This window comes from Mixophyes fleayi, chromosome 4 (assembly GCF_038048845.1).
Source record: "Mixophyes fleayi isolate aMixFle1 chromosome 4, aMixFle1.hap1, whole genome shotgun sequence".
NCBI lineage: Eukaryota > Metazoa > Chordata > Amphibia > Anura > Limnodynastidae > Mixophyes > Mixophyes fleayi.
The window spans coordinates 62,840,058-62,857,668 of NC_134405.1; the positions used below are offsets into that span (position 1 = coordinate 62,840,058).

The 17,611-nt window shown below is 40.6% G+C and overlaps 1 protein-coding gene across 1 annotated transcript; it reads left to right on the plus strand.

Moving 5' to 3' along the window:
• The first annotated feature begins 1,524 nt into the window (after positions 1-1,524).
• On the plus strand, positions 1,525-17,106 carry LOC142151525 (peptidyl-prolyl cis-trans isomerase-like). Its single transcript, XM_075207256.1, has 5 exons — positions 1,525-1,641; positions 13,528-13,558; positions 13,921-14,009; positions 14,930-15,102; positions 15,468-17,106. The coding sequence occupies exons 1-5, from the start codon at positions 1,573-1,575 to the stop codon at positions 15,616-15,618; spliced, it is 513 nt and encodes a 170-aa protein (XP_075063357.1). The 5' UTR covers positions 1,525-1,572; the 3' UTR covers positions 15,619-17,106.
• Positions 17,107-17,611: the final 505 nt, after the last annotated feature.

The following is a 17,611-nucleotide window of genomic DNA, read 5'->3' on the forward strand; positions in this document are numbered from 1 at the left end:
GCTAATTTATGATCCACATGGGTATTGGACATATCCTGCATCGTCTTGTGTAGTAGAGCACAACAGACCTGCCCCCAATTTCAACAGCAGACATATTTTGAGATCTGTGCCTTGATGATTCGGGAGTACGCAAAGACTAAATACGTGCGTTTAATACTGAATCAGGGTTGTGTTCAACGTGCCTTGAAGAATCGGGCCCATAATGTGGATATGTTTAATTGAAAGCAGTCATGATGAGGGTGGGTTTATCTATCTTATTTAGCCATTAGACTGTCTTAATTATGTCTCCTTCACATCACATTTACTGGTCCTCTCTGATTCAAGTTACAGATTTATCCATATCGATATATTGGACATTTGACTTATTTACAGAGACACACCATGTTGGTTCATGTCTTGAACAGGCTAAAAAAAATTCCCAATCCCTCCTTTCAGATTGAGGGACAGTAAAGCTGGGTACACACTACAGAAATTTCAACCAACTTTTTATGCCGAGCGATTTTACATGCGATCGATGGTCCGATCACTCGGTCCATGGACTGCATACACACTAGCCTTGTTTAGGACGATAAAGGGAAGAGCGGACGTCCCTTTAGCGACTTTTTACAGCCATGTAATTTCGTACTCACTGTTGTTGATCGGTCGGAAACGTATACACACTATACAACGGAAACGAGATTGGAACGAAAATATTAAACTGTACGACCAACCAAATGAGGCGACAATCGTCCATTTGGGCAGACTTTTGACCATCGTGTCACTGCACACACTGACCCGACTTTTGATTGAGCGGTCGTATGTCGGCTGATTGAGCCGATTATTGGACGAAAACTGTGTAGTGTGTACCCAGCTTATGTGTTTAGAGATATACAAAACAGAGGTCGAAGTGAGGGTGTATACAGTGGTACACCATACCGCCACTTCTACTGCCTTCATTATAAAACTATCGACTTTCATTCCCATCACATTTTTCATACCGCCACTTCTACACTTCCACTTCGACCACTGTTTTCATAATATATATATATATATATATATATATATATATATATATAAACCATTAAGTCAGACACACACAAACTATATAGTCATTATCTGTCAATTTATGGGTAGACAGGCACATTTGTAAGCCAGTAAATGTTGTTGTAATATAATAGAAAATACACAATAGGACAATGGGGAATAAAACACAGACAGGGGATTTGGGTCAAATCGGGGATTGTCTCTTCAAACAATGGACACTTGTGAGTTATGTGCCTGAACAATACAAGTTTAGTCCTCAGATGTTACTGAGGTGACTGAAATAGCCTTGTGTTCATTGAACCCACTCCCCCACCCTAATCACACAGCATTTGGTGCTACCCACAATATATCCAACAGGATTAGAAAAGGAATATACTGAGCTGGTATCAAATATTTTTGGGTTCAGTGATACGGGGGCAGGGGAGGGAGGTATTATGTGTTATTGTGTGATTGACAGAGCAGGCAGTGGTATGTCTACATATATAAGTCAGTGGACACAGGAACCCCTATTCAGCATCCCTGAGGCTTCACAAGGTGACTGGATTCATCATGGAAAACAAACGGGTATTCTTTGACATAACTGCAGACGGGATTCCCCTCGGCCGGGTAGTAATGGAGGTATAGTGTGATTGTTTAAGTCTTGTACTTTGTTTTACATGAGAGCAGCAGTGGTGTTATATGACAAAAGTGAGCTAGGTCTAATTCTTTATTGGCTCCTAAGGTGCTGCCAGGGTCAGTCACTGAATTAAGGTGATGAGAGCCCCCCCATTATTCTTATTAACAGCTGTGGAGTGTTTTGTTTTGATTGCCGGGATATGTGACAACACTATATTTACAATTCCAGTTTATAATTTAATGTTAACGTATAAAATGTTTTGTATTTTTAATCTCATGCTAGCCTTACCCTCAATTAAACTAGAGTATGTAGTAACCTTTTCCCCAACATGCTTTGTATGCTCACCTTTGTCACTCGTATAGGCTTTGGGCTTTTTCTTAGGATGACACCGTTGTCTACACACGTATCAGTCTCCTGCAGCATGCTGCAACACCTGTGGGCAGTCTTATAGGAGACAGCAGACTTATCAAGTGTGAACACACCTCCCTTTACAGCATGACAGAACAACCATTATTTTTAGTGCTATCTAGAATGATATCAAAACGGTGATGATTTTTAAAGAAATAGATTGTAATATTCAAATATGTCATTTTTACATTCGATAGACTCCATACAAAATATATATATATATATATATATATATATATATATAAATAATATGTGTACTGTGTACCCACAGTTTACTGTTTATCTACTAATTGCACCATGAGCAACAAACTAGAGACCCAGACAGATATTAATATTAATGTCTTGCTATAATTTGGGTCCCGTGTATATCTCCTTTATTGCACCTAGGTGGTCAGTGACTACCACAGAATACAGTAAATGTTCTGGAACTATTTGTTTTGGTTCCTGGTCACATAATTAATAAGGTCACACTGCTGTATTGTATTTACTGTGATATTGCTGCAGTGTCAACCTAATATTATGGCAGATTGTAAGGCGCCACAGTGCTCCGCAGCGCCGTACAGCAGGGAAAACAGGACATACATAAAACAAGGACACACAAGGTAAATAAAATAATTGCAGCATGAAAACAAAGGGTATGGAGTGCCCTGCTCATAAGAGCTTACATTCTTATTGAAAGAGGGCACAGCTGAAACAAGCGGAGCGAGTGTGGCTCAGAGGGGAGATTGGAACAATCTAATGTCCACTATAAACTAGCACTGTTATGTCCAGTATAATCGGGGGTCTAATAACAGCTGACAAGTCCTGGAGGGTGTCCTGCTATTCGGCTCAGATTACACTATATCTAATAGTGCTGGCAGTAAGCTGGATCCATGATAATCTGTTATACTCTTTTGGCCAGACTGTTGTACTATAGCAAGCCAGCATGTAAAGTAATATACTAAAAAGCTGAATAAAATCCAATACAACCGGATCAGAATTGATCCACCATGGAGGAAAATAAACCCTGTCCGCTGACAACTGAATCTACTGGTGTGTGGTCATCTGCCAACAGACGACATTGGCTAAAGATCCAACTGGCCCACAGAAAAAACCCAGAGCACCGCTGTGAAAAAGCTGCTCTTTCCATTGTACATAAAGTAGGATTCTCATTGTTTAGACTTAGGTCCACTCTCTTCCACGCCAAATACATGTAGGTAAAAAAGAAGTTGTCCTAAATTTAAAATCCGTCTTCCTTCGCCCACCCACCACCATGACCAATGTTTATGTTTCTGTGTTTTTGAAGCTCTGCTCCACTTGGCATTAAAATCAGCTCTGTATAGAGAACGGAGAAATGAACGAGAGCTCCTGAGGGTGAAGATGTAAACAGCTGTCACGCCCGTGTCTGTCGTCATCCTTGTCTCTCCTCTTTTATCCTCAAGCCCCCGCCCAAGAATGACTCATTGTCGTCAGCCTTTACTTATGGGAATATGTCAAAATTAAAACTTTACTACATTTTCATTTCCTGTTTTATTTTTATTTTGGAGAACAACTCTTTTCTTATATTTAGATTCATTGCAGTTTGTACTTTATACCTCTATTTGTCACTATTTTGCACCTCAAATAATGTTGCACCAGAGCCGTAACCTAGTATTCTAGCGCCCTGGGCGAGAAAGACAAATTGCGCCCCCCTAGCCCTCAATTTTAACCAAATTAACCTAAAATATTCCTAAATTGCGCCCCCCTTCAGCGTTGCGCCCTGGGAGGTCGCCCCTGTCGCACAGCCCTAGTTACGGCCCTGTGTTGCACCACCACAAAAGTCTTGTGCCCTTGGCTGCAGCCTATTGGCTAATCAGACCCTGAGTCCACTCTATTAGCAGGAACACCTAGACATGGTGGGTGGCTTATCATATACTTGCAAATGTGTGTGAGAGTCCCGCATTTTAAGTACAAATAGAATAGTGTATTTTTTTTATTGGTTCACATTAGGGTTTTTTTTGTGTCTCTTTTGTAGATAACCCGCCTTCCTTTCGCTTACCTGCTGTGAGCTTATAATTGAGTATCTTCCATTTATCTATTCAATTTCCAACTTCCCAACACACAAACTGAATGCCTGAGGGCAAATTAGGGACAGATTTAGACATTTGGCAATCAGACGGAATGGCCACACGTTCCCTACATATGCAGATATCTTTACTTTTTTGTTTCGTTTTTATTATCAGTTTATAAAACACCAAAATCTCCTACATAACCGTACAGAGTAAGGGGAGAATCCATACAGCACATTTTAACAACTACTTATAATGTTACGCATATTATGTTACAATATAGCAATTACACAAATTGTATACCACACAGAGAGACAAAGAGAGATATACGCAAAAGCTGTGTAAATTGTATGGAACTGAAGTTATTCATTGCTGAGAGGTACCTAATAATAGCTGCTGTGACTAGTGCAGTGACCCAAAGCAGTAGGACTCAGTATAAGTCAAAGCCCAAATCTGCAAATGTAGAAAATGCCAGTACACAAATTCCTTTAATGCTTGGAAAAGAATAGATATCATCCTTTCGGCTCAGCTAACCTTCATCAGGGATACCCCCGTGACTGGTTAAGCCTTGAAATAATGGAAATACATTCTCTTCAAGGATCAAAGGCATGACAGTGTGACAGTGTGACAATGTGGGCTGTTATGATACCTCCACCTCTTGTATCAGTTACACATCACTAATAAATTGTAAGCTCCTGGGGGCACACTTCTGATCCCCTTCTGTTATCTCTGGTTCTGTAGCTTCCCAATATATATTGTCGTGGAGTATGTGAATTTGCTATATTTATGCTGCTGTATGTCTAATACAAATTTTAAATGTTGACTATTTAATGAAGCTTATGAAAATGATGTAAAAGGTATTGTTACATGCAGAGGTATTTTATTGGTAGTGTATGTAGATGACAAGGCTAGGATGCATACGGAATATAGGTATGAGAGTGGGTATACAATGATATAGGAGCAGATGTCAACTGATTAAAAGAGGGACGCCGGAATTACTTCTCAAATCTGACTAATCCGTAACCAGCCGCCCTGGAGCCGCTTTAAACTCCCTCCATCCTCAGCCGATCATGAACTCATTACTGTCCCTGGATTAACATGCCAGCAGACAGGGGGTTAATGATGGCTGCTTCTCACAGCTGCATGCATTTTAAATGCCACATCCAGCTCAAGTGGGCTTTACAGAGTCTCTATCAGCGGCATGGAGACTGGGGGGACTAAATGAAATATATCTGCAGTTCTAGTTTTCTGCAGGAATTAGGCTGAGCACACTGCAGTGTCTGTCGCCCCGGGGATGCTGCTGTCAGTGGGCGGAGTTGTGATGTTAAATTGTGTCAGAGCAGAAACCAGAACTGCAGTGTGCTGCACTCACAATGAGTCACTGGGAATACAGCCACCCATACAGCAGATCTTCAAGTATAAATACATAAATATATTACATAAACACATGGGGGCCCATTCAATTCGGCCACATTAGTGTAGGAATAACGCGCCGCTAATTGTATTACTGTTAATACGGTCATTATAACCTGGATGAAAAAAATCAGCATTAAAATTGCTGTAATACTGTGCACATTTTTTTTTTTTTTAAAGATTTTAGTTTTGCAAGGGTCAACCAAAAGTAACATTCTATACAGCACTGTGTTAAAAAACATCTGAAAAATACATATGCATTAAAACATACAGTGTCTTGTTAGAAAAGAGTATTAATAAGGATGTTGACCCAATTTTTTCAAGAAAGCAACAATTTTAGAAAGAGAAATAAAACTGAGAAAAGTAAAGGAGGAAGGGGGGGGGGGGGGGCGGCGTGGCGGGCCGCCTAAGAGTAAGATGGAGGAAAGAGTATAGTGGAATATGGGAGAAGATAAAGAAAGAGAAGAGATGGGAGAGATGGAACAGGGAAGGGAAGAAAGGATCCAGATGGAGTGATGCTGTAGAATCACATGACAAAAGGGGTTTGGATTTGGAAGTATGATGTCCACGGCGCCCAAACCTTAGTGAATGACTTAGAGGTATTACGGATTATGCATGTCATGTATTCCATCTGATAAACGTACCAAATCCTACTGATAATCGTCTGTAGAGTTGGAGCATTGGGCTGCATACAGTCCGTAGCAATTTGGCATAGGGCAGCAGAGATTATGTGGCGAAACATTTTCATTTGATGTTTAGTGGCCGATGGAATCCCGAGAGGGAGAAGGAAAAACCTGGGAGAAAACGGGTCAATCTGCAGTAGCTGTGAAGCAAAGTCCTGAAGTTCCGTTCAAAATGGGGCAAGTCTAGGACACTGCCACCAGATATGGAGGAAGGACCCCTCTGCTCCATAACCTCTCCAACATGTGCTAGATGAATCTGGGAAGATTTTTTTGTAGTTTGGTTGGAACCAAATACCAGCGATAAAGAAGTTTATAAGCATTTTCTTTTAATTTAACACAAATTGAACTGGAGGCTGTGTTAGTTCTAATTTCCTCCTAGTCTTCATTGTCTAGCGTTTCCCCGAAGTCTCTCTCCCAACCCCTCTCATGAGAATCTCGGTCGTTCGAATCAGGGACTTTAAGTTCCCAGTATAGTAAGGAAATGAGACCTTTGGTAGAAGATCGCCGGAGCGAAAGCGCTTCGAAAAAGGTCAACGGTCTACGACCTAGAGTTTATTTGTTGGTAGAATGAAAATTTCTTACTTGTAGGTATTGGAAAAAATATGTGTTTGGATTATTAAGTTTTGTTTTTAAATCATCAAATGAAGAAAATGAAGTGTCTTTAGTGATATCGTTGAGGTAGCGTATGTCTTTTCGTTTCCAGTGTTCAAAGGATGAAGTTATACACCCTGGTGGAAATTTGGGGTTATCAAAAAGTGGGATGACCGGGCTGGGAGTAGGAGCAAGATTAAATTTTACATTTGCTCGATCCCAGATAGATAACGAGTGGGCTACAATCGGGTGATGAGAAACGGATCGTGGATGACTGGTGCGAGGGAGCCACAGGAGAGAGGATGCGGAAGAGATACCCAAGCTTTCTGCTTCGATCGAGACCCAGACCCTGGAGGAACTAGGAGAGTTCCATAACACACATTGGGCAAGTTGCGCTGCTAAATAATACTGCCTAAAATTGGGTACCCCTAAGCCACCACCCCGTGCCGACCTCTGCAGGACGAGAAGGCGGACTCTTGGGCGTTTTTTGCCCCATATAAATTATGATGTGTAGTGCTGTAAAAATTTGAAAACATATGGGGGAATGCGTATTGGTAAGGCTTGATAAAGATATAGTAATCTAGGCAAGATGTTCATTTTAACTGAATTGATGCGTCCTATCCATGAAATAAAATGCTGGTTCCAAGCTTCAAAATCAGATTTAATCTGGGAGAGTAATTTTGGGTAATTGGCTTGAAAAAGTTGATTGTATTGCTTAGTGATGTGAATGCCTAAATATTTAATCTTTTTTTGATGCCATCTGAAGGGGAAATGAAGAGAGAGGGAAGATCTAGTTTTGTCTGTTAGAAAGAAATCAAGAATTTCTGTTTTTTGGGGATTTATTTTGTATCCTGAAATGATGCTGTACATGTTGATATCTGCAAGGAGGGGGGGGGGGGGTAGAGAGACTGCAGGGTTCGAGAGAGTCAGGAGAACATTGTCTGCATACAATGATATTTTGTGTTCAGATTTCCCTGTTTTAATTACTTGAATAGCCTTATTAGATCGTATCTTTGCAGCTAAGGGTTCAATTAGAAGGGCAAAGATTAAAGGTGAGAGGGGGCAACCTTGCCTTGTTCCGTTGGAGATTGAAAAGGGGGAGGATGAGACCCCATTGGCCACCACCGTTGCCCTGGGTGATTGGTATAGAGCTAGTAGCCCATCTAAAAATTTACCAGAGAAGCCCATTGACCTCAAGACCCTAGACATAAAAGGCCAAGAAATTCGGTCAAATGCTTTTTCAGCATCTAACGCCATGATCAGAGATGGACATTTAGTGGTTTTAATAGAGTGTATGAGGTCAATAGCGCGTCTAGTGTTGTCTATAGCTTGGCGGCTTGGTATAAACCCAATCTGATCCGGATGGATCAGGGAAGGAAGAAGGACATTCAACCGATTAGCTAAAATTTTAGCATATATCTTAAGATCTACATTCAGTAGTGATATTGGTCTATAGCTGGAACACAAGGTGGGGTCTTTCTCTGGTTTTGGTATAACAACGATGGTGGCCAAGGTCGTCGCCTCGTTAAATGGGGAGCCTGTTAATACTTTATTAAAAAAATCTGTCATGTGAGTGGCAAGATCTTTAGCGAATTTTTTGTAATATTGTGGGGTGAGTCCGTCAGGGCCTGGGGCAGAAGATGATTTCATCATCTTGATCACCGAAACTGTTTCTGCCTGAGTGATATCAGCGTTCAAGAAGGTGAGGTCACCATCTGTGAGATGCGGTAATGAAAGAGATGATATAAAGGATGTGATCTTCTCGTCAAGAGAGTCGGCAGAGGATGGGGCCCTGGGAAGATTATATAGTGCTTTATAATAATTGTGAAATTCTTGGGCGATTTGCACAGGGTCATACAACGGCTGAGAGTTAGAAGTTAACCTTAAGTTGAGATCATTCTCATTCAATATCATGATGAAGGTGTGGAAGTGATCGACATCCCCATCCCACAAGATGAAGATGTCATCTATGTATCTGAGCCACATGATGACATTGCCAGTGAATTCCTCATTTTTGTCTGTGAAGACGTGTTCTTGTTTCCACCATCCTAAAAAGAGGTTAGCATACGATGGGGCACAAACTGTCCCCTTCGCAGTCCCTCTAATTTGCAGATAGAAACCCTCGTTGAAAACAAAGTAGTTTTGGCTCAAAATAAATTGGAGGAGTCTCAGGACAAATTCATTCCTATCCGTATTAAGATCCATACTAAGATAGTAACTAAGATATCCATACTAAGATAGTAACATCACATAATCCTGCGATCAGTAGGAAGAGGCACCATTCGCTATCTACAGACTCTGGCTATTATTTACTATATGCCGATTTTGGTGATTACTTACTATCTGCCGACTCTGGTGATTATTTACCTACCGGATGGATTATTAAACAACAGAGCTCTTTTAGTCGCCATCGGCTTATATATATCAGGTCTTGCCGTCTGTATTGACTACTTTTGGAGCTTGCCAAGCTAATTTTTATTGGCGCTCCTTGCTATATTACAGAGGCATTTACTAATTGTTATTTAGGAGTTGCACCATATTAATTAATCAGGCTCACCACAGCCTGTTCTCTTTGACAGCCAAGACTTAATCTGAGTCTATTGCTGTCCATATGAGTGCTATTAGTTAGTCTTGGAGTCCCTGCAACATTGATTGCATTTTATATTTTGTATTACTGTGTTATATGTTTTGTTTTAACTATTTCGCTCTCAGTTCTACCGTTTTAATGTATATCAATAAAATTCATTTTTTTATTTTGTGATTGGAGTGCCCCATTTACACAACTTTGCTCTCTCCATTGTATATTCTATCATTAGTGTAGGGTGCACCCCCCGGGCAATTTATTCCGGGTCCATAGTTACTAATTTTGTTCTGGGAGGAGGTCCATACATTATCTAGTGCGGTGATATCCCCCCTTTTTTGTTACCTACATGTGCTATATACTGTTGTGTGCTTTGCAAAAATCTTAGACACCATTGATGATGTAGATGACTCAGCACAACATTTTGACATCTGGGGGTAAATGTATCAAACTGAGAGTTTTCCGACGGGTTTGGAAAACCAATCAGATTCTAGCTATCATGTATTTAGTACATTCTACAAAATGATAGCTAGAATCTGATTTGTTGCTATAGGCAACATCTCCACTTTTCAAACCGGAGAGTATAGAGGGATGTCTTCTGATCCCTGACGTTCTTCCTGCCCAGTGTAATAAGTTATGGGTGCATGTGCTGACTTATTGTTGCACATGCGCTGTGAATACAACTGTGATAGTACCCCTAAGTGTATTCTTTCACCTTTGTGGTGAAAGATGTCTCATTGCTAATCAGTCCTCGCCAGGACAGCTAGTTATTGGAGGTGTTGTCCTGGCAAAACTCAATTGATAAATTGCTCAGATAGTTAATTTACTATCACTGCGATAAGAATGTATACTTTACGGGCAATTTATGCTATTTTTCATAAATATGCCCCTTAGACTAGGTACACACTATAGGAAAATTCTAACAATTCATCACCATTTATTTATATAGCGCCACTGATTCTGGAGCCCTGTACAGAGAACTCACTCACATCAGTCCCTGCCACATTGGAGCTTACAGTCTAAATTCCCTAACATATACACACAGACTAGAGTCAATTTTTGATAGCAGCCAATTAACCTACTAGTATGTTTTTGGAGTGTGGGAGGAAACCGGAGCACCCGGAGGAAACCCACGCATACACGGGGAGAACATACAAACTCATCACAGATAAGGTCATGGTCGGTTATTGAACTCATGACCACAGCGATGTGAGGCAGAAGCGCTAACCACTTAGCCACCGTGCTGCCCATAAGGTGATTTACCAATGGCGGCAGGAAAGAAAAAGTCCCCATCAGCATGGCAATTTATGTGTACACACTATACATGATTTACCTTCAGATCTGTGCCCTTCATCTGGTTCAAGAGCAGTGTAGTCATTTAGAGAATGACAGCACAATATTCAGATTTTTTGTTGGAACTAATCTGTCTAAAATAATAACTTATGTTCTTGCATGTAATGGCTGTCCTGCCTAATTAACCTTGTACTTCACAAAAATGCACGTTCATTAAGTACTAAAACTTTCACAGAGAGGGTGATTCTCTGACAGTCTGACAGCTGGGCTAGGAAGCCAGGTCGGTCTGTCAGAATGTAGTCACCGGGAGAGCTCTGAACATCATTTGATAGTGACAGCCCCGGACACAGCTGTCACTATCAGCTAAATTGTCGTTCCAATTCTGCACAGTGCATACACAATGCAGAATTGGAACGACATTGTTCCATCGTTGAACAAGATTTTCAGTTCAGTTTGAAAATCTCAATCAACGATTTCATTTGCTTAGGAACAATGACTGTTTATCATTCCAGGGTACACACTACTGTGATGTCCGGCCAATCAGTCATTTATTGTCTGATTGGACCAATAATCATCTGAAAACACAATAGTGTGTACCCAGCCTTAGACCAAGTAGACAGTATAAATAGGTAGAACAGTATCACTCAGATTTCAAGTGACAAGATAAGATCCTATTTTAATGTTTATAGAATGCTAAAAAGACAGATTACATGCAGATAGTACAATCACCTAAGTGTTACACACAGTTCACAAGCGAACATATTTTCCTATGCAATAAATCACTTAAACTCCCAGCCTCAAAATCTTGCAATGCTTTATTTATGGCCTTCTCATTGTACAACATATATACACTACAGACTGCTAGATTTGCATTTTGTAAAGTAGTAGAGGAGGTAACCATCTTTGCAGGCTATACAATAAATCACTTATCCTCTCTGCACAATCTCCTATATGCAACAAATCAGAAGGCCTGAAGCTAGGGAGCATGACCTCTTGTCCTGAAATGTATCTTTGTGACAACATCATCATCATCATTTATTTATATAGCGCCACTAATTCCGCAGCGATGTACAGAGAACTCACTCACATCAGTCCCTGCCCCATTGGGGCTTACAGTCTAAATTCCCTAACATACACACACACACTAGGGTCAATTAGTTAGTAGCCAATTATCCTACCAGTATGTTTTTAGAGTGTGGGAGGAAACCCACGCAAACACGGGGGGAACATACAAACGCCTCACAGATAAGGCCATGGTTGGGAATTGAACTCATGACCCCAGTGCTGTAAGGCAGAAGTGCTGACCACTTAACCACCGTGCTGCCCAATTGTTACTTCCATAGGATTGTATGCCCTTCATGATGTTGTTAGTTTCTGACATGACTCTGTGTGGACAGATGTTGCAAAGTTTCTCTACCCTGACAATTGCAAATATCTGTTTTGCAACCCAAAGCCAGTTATGGATGACATATGGCCATTTCGCTGACTATCCTTGTGCAGTTACAGACAGCTTTAGACGGAAGCTGCAGCTGAGGTTATCTTACAGGGGAACAAAAATACATCTGCATATTTAACTTAATTACTGCTGTATGTGCACCTAAAAATACCAATACATAATAGATCATGCCGATACTGACAGCTATGCAATAGCATTGCACAGTTAAATACTAACCTACTTCCGAAAAACAATTATTACCAGGCTGCAGATCACTGCTGGCTTAAAGTGGGCTTGATCACACCACATTGGGCCTATGGGGTTTCCAATTGCTCCCACACTCCATGGACATACTGGTAAGTTAATTGGCTTCTGACAAAATTAACCCTAGTGTCTGTGTGTCCATGTGGTAGGGAATATTGATTGTATGCTCCCCCGGGGCAGGGACTGATGTGAATGATAAAATATTCTCTTTAAAGCACTGTTGAATATGTAGGCGCTATATAAATAACTGTTAATAAATAAAGCCTATCTGCCCATCCAGCACTTGTAGTGTTTGTTTATGTGTGATGCTGTCTTCGCACATACATGGATGCACTGTTCGTAGGCCATGTGTGATGACATCTCTGCTGTGTATGTGCTGATTTAATTGTGCCCACCCATGATGACATCATCGGCTCCTTTGTCTTCCTCCAGACGCCCACTTATTCTTCAGTGTATTAGGCGCCCTCTACCCAGTGGCGCCTTAGACCAGATTCGTCTAATGGTAGTGCTGGCCGTGGGGCTTCACTGCGCCCCACGTATACTCAGAAGATCAGAGCTGGGGTATGGCATAGCGGATGGACCGGTGTCACTGTCGCCCCCCCAGGAGAGAGCTATAGTCCTGCCCCTGGAGTCATTAACTAAATACTGTTATGACATGTTCAGTAGTTCATATGGTATGATAATTAGGGTTTCTTTGGAAATAAGTTGGAATTTATAAGAAGAAGCATGGAGACATAGTCTTAAAAGCAGATAACAATTAATTTTAAAAAGATGGCTATTATTGGTGGCGGTCATTATTCCGACACTCTAAATATCGGCACTTAACCTGTCGACATGAAAATATTGTCATGCTAAATGCCGACATTGGCATTGTGTAGACAGGTGGACAATGTAGTCAGTGTAATTGGTAACATTCACAATCACATCACATTAAAAAACCAATACTGATGGTTCAGAGGTAAAGCCGCTGGACCCGGCAGCCAATCACACTGACGACATTATTCACCTGTCTACAGTTTTCTAACCATAAAACTGTATATACCATAGGTGCTAGCGCTGTATGTGTTGATACTAACTATATCTACGTATGACATTATTCAGTTATATGGTGGTGGTTGTTGGGGGCGGATGAGGTGGTCTCCTCCTGTGATTTATACTGTGCTTGGCTAAGCTCTATTCTTTTTCTTCCTTAGCTCCGGTTTGATGTTGTGCCAAAGACTGCAGGTATGCTGCAAATTTAGGTCACCGAGATATAAATGCATCTCTCACTGTGTATGACTAACACAATCACTGCAGGCAGCAAGTGCACATCACATGTTCTGTTCTTTGTGCTTAAAGCATCCCAATGACTTGTTAAGCACCTGATACACAGATGTTTTATGTACATGGTGCTTGCAGTATACATTGCAGTGATAACACACTCTCTCAGAATCAACTTGTATCCAAACTTTTTATCCTCTTGTACAGTTATCTCTTTGTATGTGTTCATCATTGTCTTTTGCTCCTTTCTCCATTTTGACATTATCAGCTTTTTAATAGGTTTCTCTCTTCTCAATGACACATTTTGCTTTGCTTTATCGCTGCAGAAAACTTCCTTAAACTATGTACAGGGGAAGTTGGCTATGGGTACAAAGGCTGCACTTTCCACCGCATCATCCCCAGCTTCATGTGTCAGGTGAGACAATGTAGCCCAAATCTCTCTTTATGTTTAGATACAATCCCAGTTAGCCTCTGCTTTTACTGTCTCTTCATTTCCCAAAAATTTACTTTGCTGTATTTCATGTCTCCTTTACCTGTCGACTTACATTCTCTCTTTTTTTAATAACTAGTTGGATCTTCACCTTTTACTTGATTATCTTACTACCTTATTTCTTTTTCATAACCAGTTGGATCTCCCCCTATTGCCTAATTATCTCCCTACCTTCTCTCTATTGTTGATAACCACCTACATATCCATCTGTCAACTTTTTACTCTCTACGTTCTCTCTCATTTCCATAACCGTTTGGATATCCACCTCTAACCATATTATCTCTCTAAAGTTTTCTTCTTCTTAACCACCTATATCTCAACCTCTTGACATTCTACCTCTCTTTATTCTCTCTCTCTTCCATAACCATCTGGATATACACCTTTATTATATTACGTCTCTTCTCCATAATCACCTGGATTTTCATCTCTTCCCATACTATCTTCCAACCTACTCTGTCTCCATCATATACACCCAGATCTCAATTTCTTACATTATTTTTTCCCTACCTTCTATCTATACTTCATAACCACTTTCTCTCCACCTATTCTCCTATAATCTCTGTAAATTATCTCACTATTCCATACCCTATCTCACTTCTCCACAACCACTTAAATCTCCACCTCTTACTTTATTATCGCCCTAACTTCTATATGTTCTCCATAACCACCTGAATTTCTACCTCTTACCATTTTATCTCCATACCATCTCTCGCTTCTCCATAACCACCTCTATCTCATCTCTTACCTTATTGTCTCTTTACTGACTTCTCTTTCCACAAACACTTGGATCACCATCTCTTACCTTAATATATTGGTTACTTCATCTTTCCTTCACTCATCTCTAGGGCGGTGATTTCACCAATCATAATGGTACAGGGGGTAAGTCAATTTATGGTGGTAAGTTTGAAGATGAAAACTTCACCCTAAAGCACAGTACCCCAGGTGTCATCGCCATGGCCAATGCAGGGCCCAACAGCAATGGCTCTCAGTTCTTCATCTCAACCATCAAGGCTGATTGGTAAGTAATGGGCAATACAGTAGTATTAAAAATGCAGAGGTATGTAGGGAGGAGTGAGGTTATAATAAACTACAGGCTGATTACCTGTAAAAAACCATTGAGGGAGTATGTATTATACAGGAACATGGGTTAGAAAAATATTGGCACATTACATATGTTAGATTGTTCATAGTATTGTATAGAAATATGCAGTTGATATCGATCTCCATTTTGTCTTCATATTTATTTATTCCTTATCCTTTCTCCTCATTTCTTTTACCTGATTTTTCTACCTCACTGTTTTTGACAATTCATCTCCATCTGTTATCACTGTCCTGTTTTCTCATCCTCACGCATTTTACTGTTCTCTAATCTCTTACCCACAGGCTGAATGGAAAACACGTGGTGTTTGGCCATGTGGTTGAGGGGATGGAAGTGGTAAAGAAGATGGAAAGTTATGGATCTAACAGTGGGAAGACCAGCAAGAAGATTGTTATCACTGAATGTGGGGTTCTAGATGAAACACCCATCGCTTGACAGCAACAGACTAACCTCACATAGCATGGCCCAGTGCACCATGTGACCTGTATATATGATGTCACTCTTTGCCTTGTCCTAATCCATTAGCACAATGTGTGGGCAGGTCTCATCCACTGCTTGGCAATGCCCAATCTCTATCACTGGGTGATACCCATTAATTGACTTGGCCTTTGAACAAGTCGACTAACCGATGTCTACATATAACTTTACCTACTCCTACATGCCTACATAAAGTACAGCTGTCATCTAAACACATTGGAGGCAGCTGTTTGTGGTCTGTACCAATATTCACAAGAATTCAGCCTAGTAATCACTTAGTGTTTATATATAAGTGATAATACTCATAGAATCCTTCATGTATGATTGATTCAGTCTATAAAATGTCTGCCTCCTCTATGTGTGGGCAATGGGTAGACACACTGTGAACTCATCTAATGAACACCATACCCATAGCCTTAGTCAGCGTTTGAGGCATGAGCTGTATAAGTAATTTGTAGTAGTAGGTGACCACCTTTGCTTAGCATTTCTCATTTGCAGAAGAAAAAAGGTTTTAGATTACAGCATGATTTCACCATAAGGCCTTACGCATAATTTTCTGATGTGCCTTTATTATACGCATCAATAACCACCTGCTTACATTGAATATATGCTATGTTCACCTTAAAGTGCCTCTATGGCTTTCTGAACATAAATGTCACTGCTGTGGAATTTTTAAATTGCTCCTTAAAAATAAAATAAGGTTAATTAAAAACATCCCTTATATTAAGTAATTAAAAATTGCTGGAGAAAAAAATCCTTAAAGGTGAACTATTAGTAAATAATAATAATAAATGAATGATAGTGTTTTATTGAATTACAGTCAATTAATACAGTTAATATCACAAATGGAAAAAAAACCATAAAATCATTATGTTCAGACCACACAGCTCAACTATCTTTAGAATCCTGGTTAGGCAGCTGCTGGTGTTAGATTTTATAACTGAGACATCATTGAGTGGGAGACAACTGGACATCAGCAGCTGCCTCGTCAGAAAGCTAAGTCTATATGTAGTGTGTGCCGAGTTTATAGCAATGTCTGTTTTATTTCCATTTCTCATATTAAAAAATGAGCACATTCAAAAAATATAATTATAGCAAGTAAATAAAGCTGAGGCTTCATCTATTAGGTAGTAACATTGCCAGGCTTATCAACATCCAATCAAAGTTTTTGCTACACATTACAGGCTTGTCCAACAACGTCATTCCCTTTTGCGCTTATCTGCCAAAGCACCTCCTATAATAGACTGCCTGTGACTTCTCCTATTCCAAGTAGAGATCTGGAGGACGGTTTCCCGTCCCATTCTCACTCTTTGATGTATGAGGAGCAAGCAACACTTTGCAAGTCTACTGTTTACGTTTGGAAGACCCAGCTCAGGAGCCTTTCATTTATTTTATGTTTATTTGATGTTTAAATTTACAAATAAAAATCAGTGTCCACATATTGAATTTGTTTAACTGTAAACTGTGAGGGTGTGTGGTAAATTCTAGAGATGAGCGGGCTCAGATATCTGAAATCCGAGCCCACCCGATTGTTGCCAATCCGAGCCGGATCCGAGACAGATCCGGGTATTCCCGCCAATTGCAAAACTGAAACCGAGGCTCTGAGTCATAATCCCGCTGTCAGATCTCGCGATACTCGGATCCTATAAATTCCCCGCTTGTCGCCGCCATCTTCACTCGGGCATTGATCAGGGTAGAGGGAGGTTGTGTTAGGTGGTCCTCTGTCCTGCTATATCTCGTGCTGTGCTGTGCTGTTCAGTTCTGTGCTGTGTTCTGCTCAGTCCAGTGGTGCTGTGTCCTGTGCTCTGTCCTTCTGAGTTCAGTGGTGCTGCTGGGTCCTGTGCTGTGTCCTGTTCAGTCCAGTGGTGCTGTGTCCTGTGCTCTGTCCTTCTGAGTTCAGTGGTGCTGCTGGGTCCTGTGCTGTGTCCTGTTCAGTCCAGTGGTGATGTGT

Bases quoted from the DNA above. Each gene is read 5' to 3' on its own strand.
- LOC142151525 (XM_075207256.1), top strand. From the start codon at position 1,573: ATGGAAAACAAACGGGTATTCTTTGACATAACTGCAGACGGGATTCCC. The intron at 14,010-14,929 runs GTGAGACAATGT...ACTCATCTCTAG, and splicing joins TCCCCAGCTTCATGTGTCAG to GGCGGTGATTTCACCAATCA. The intron at 15,103-15,467 runs GTAAGTAATGGG...TCTTACCCACAG, and splicing joins TCAACCATCAAGGCTGATTG to GCTGAATGGAAAACACGTGG.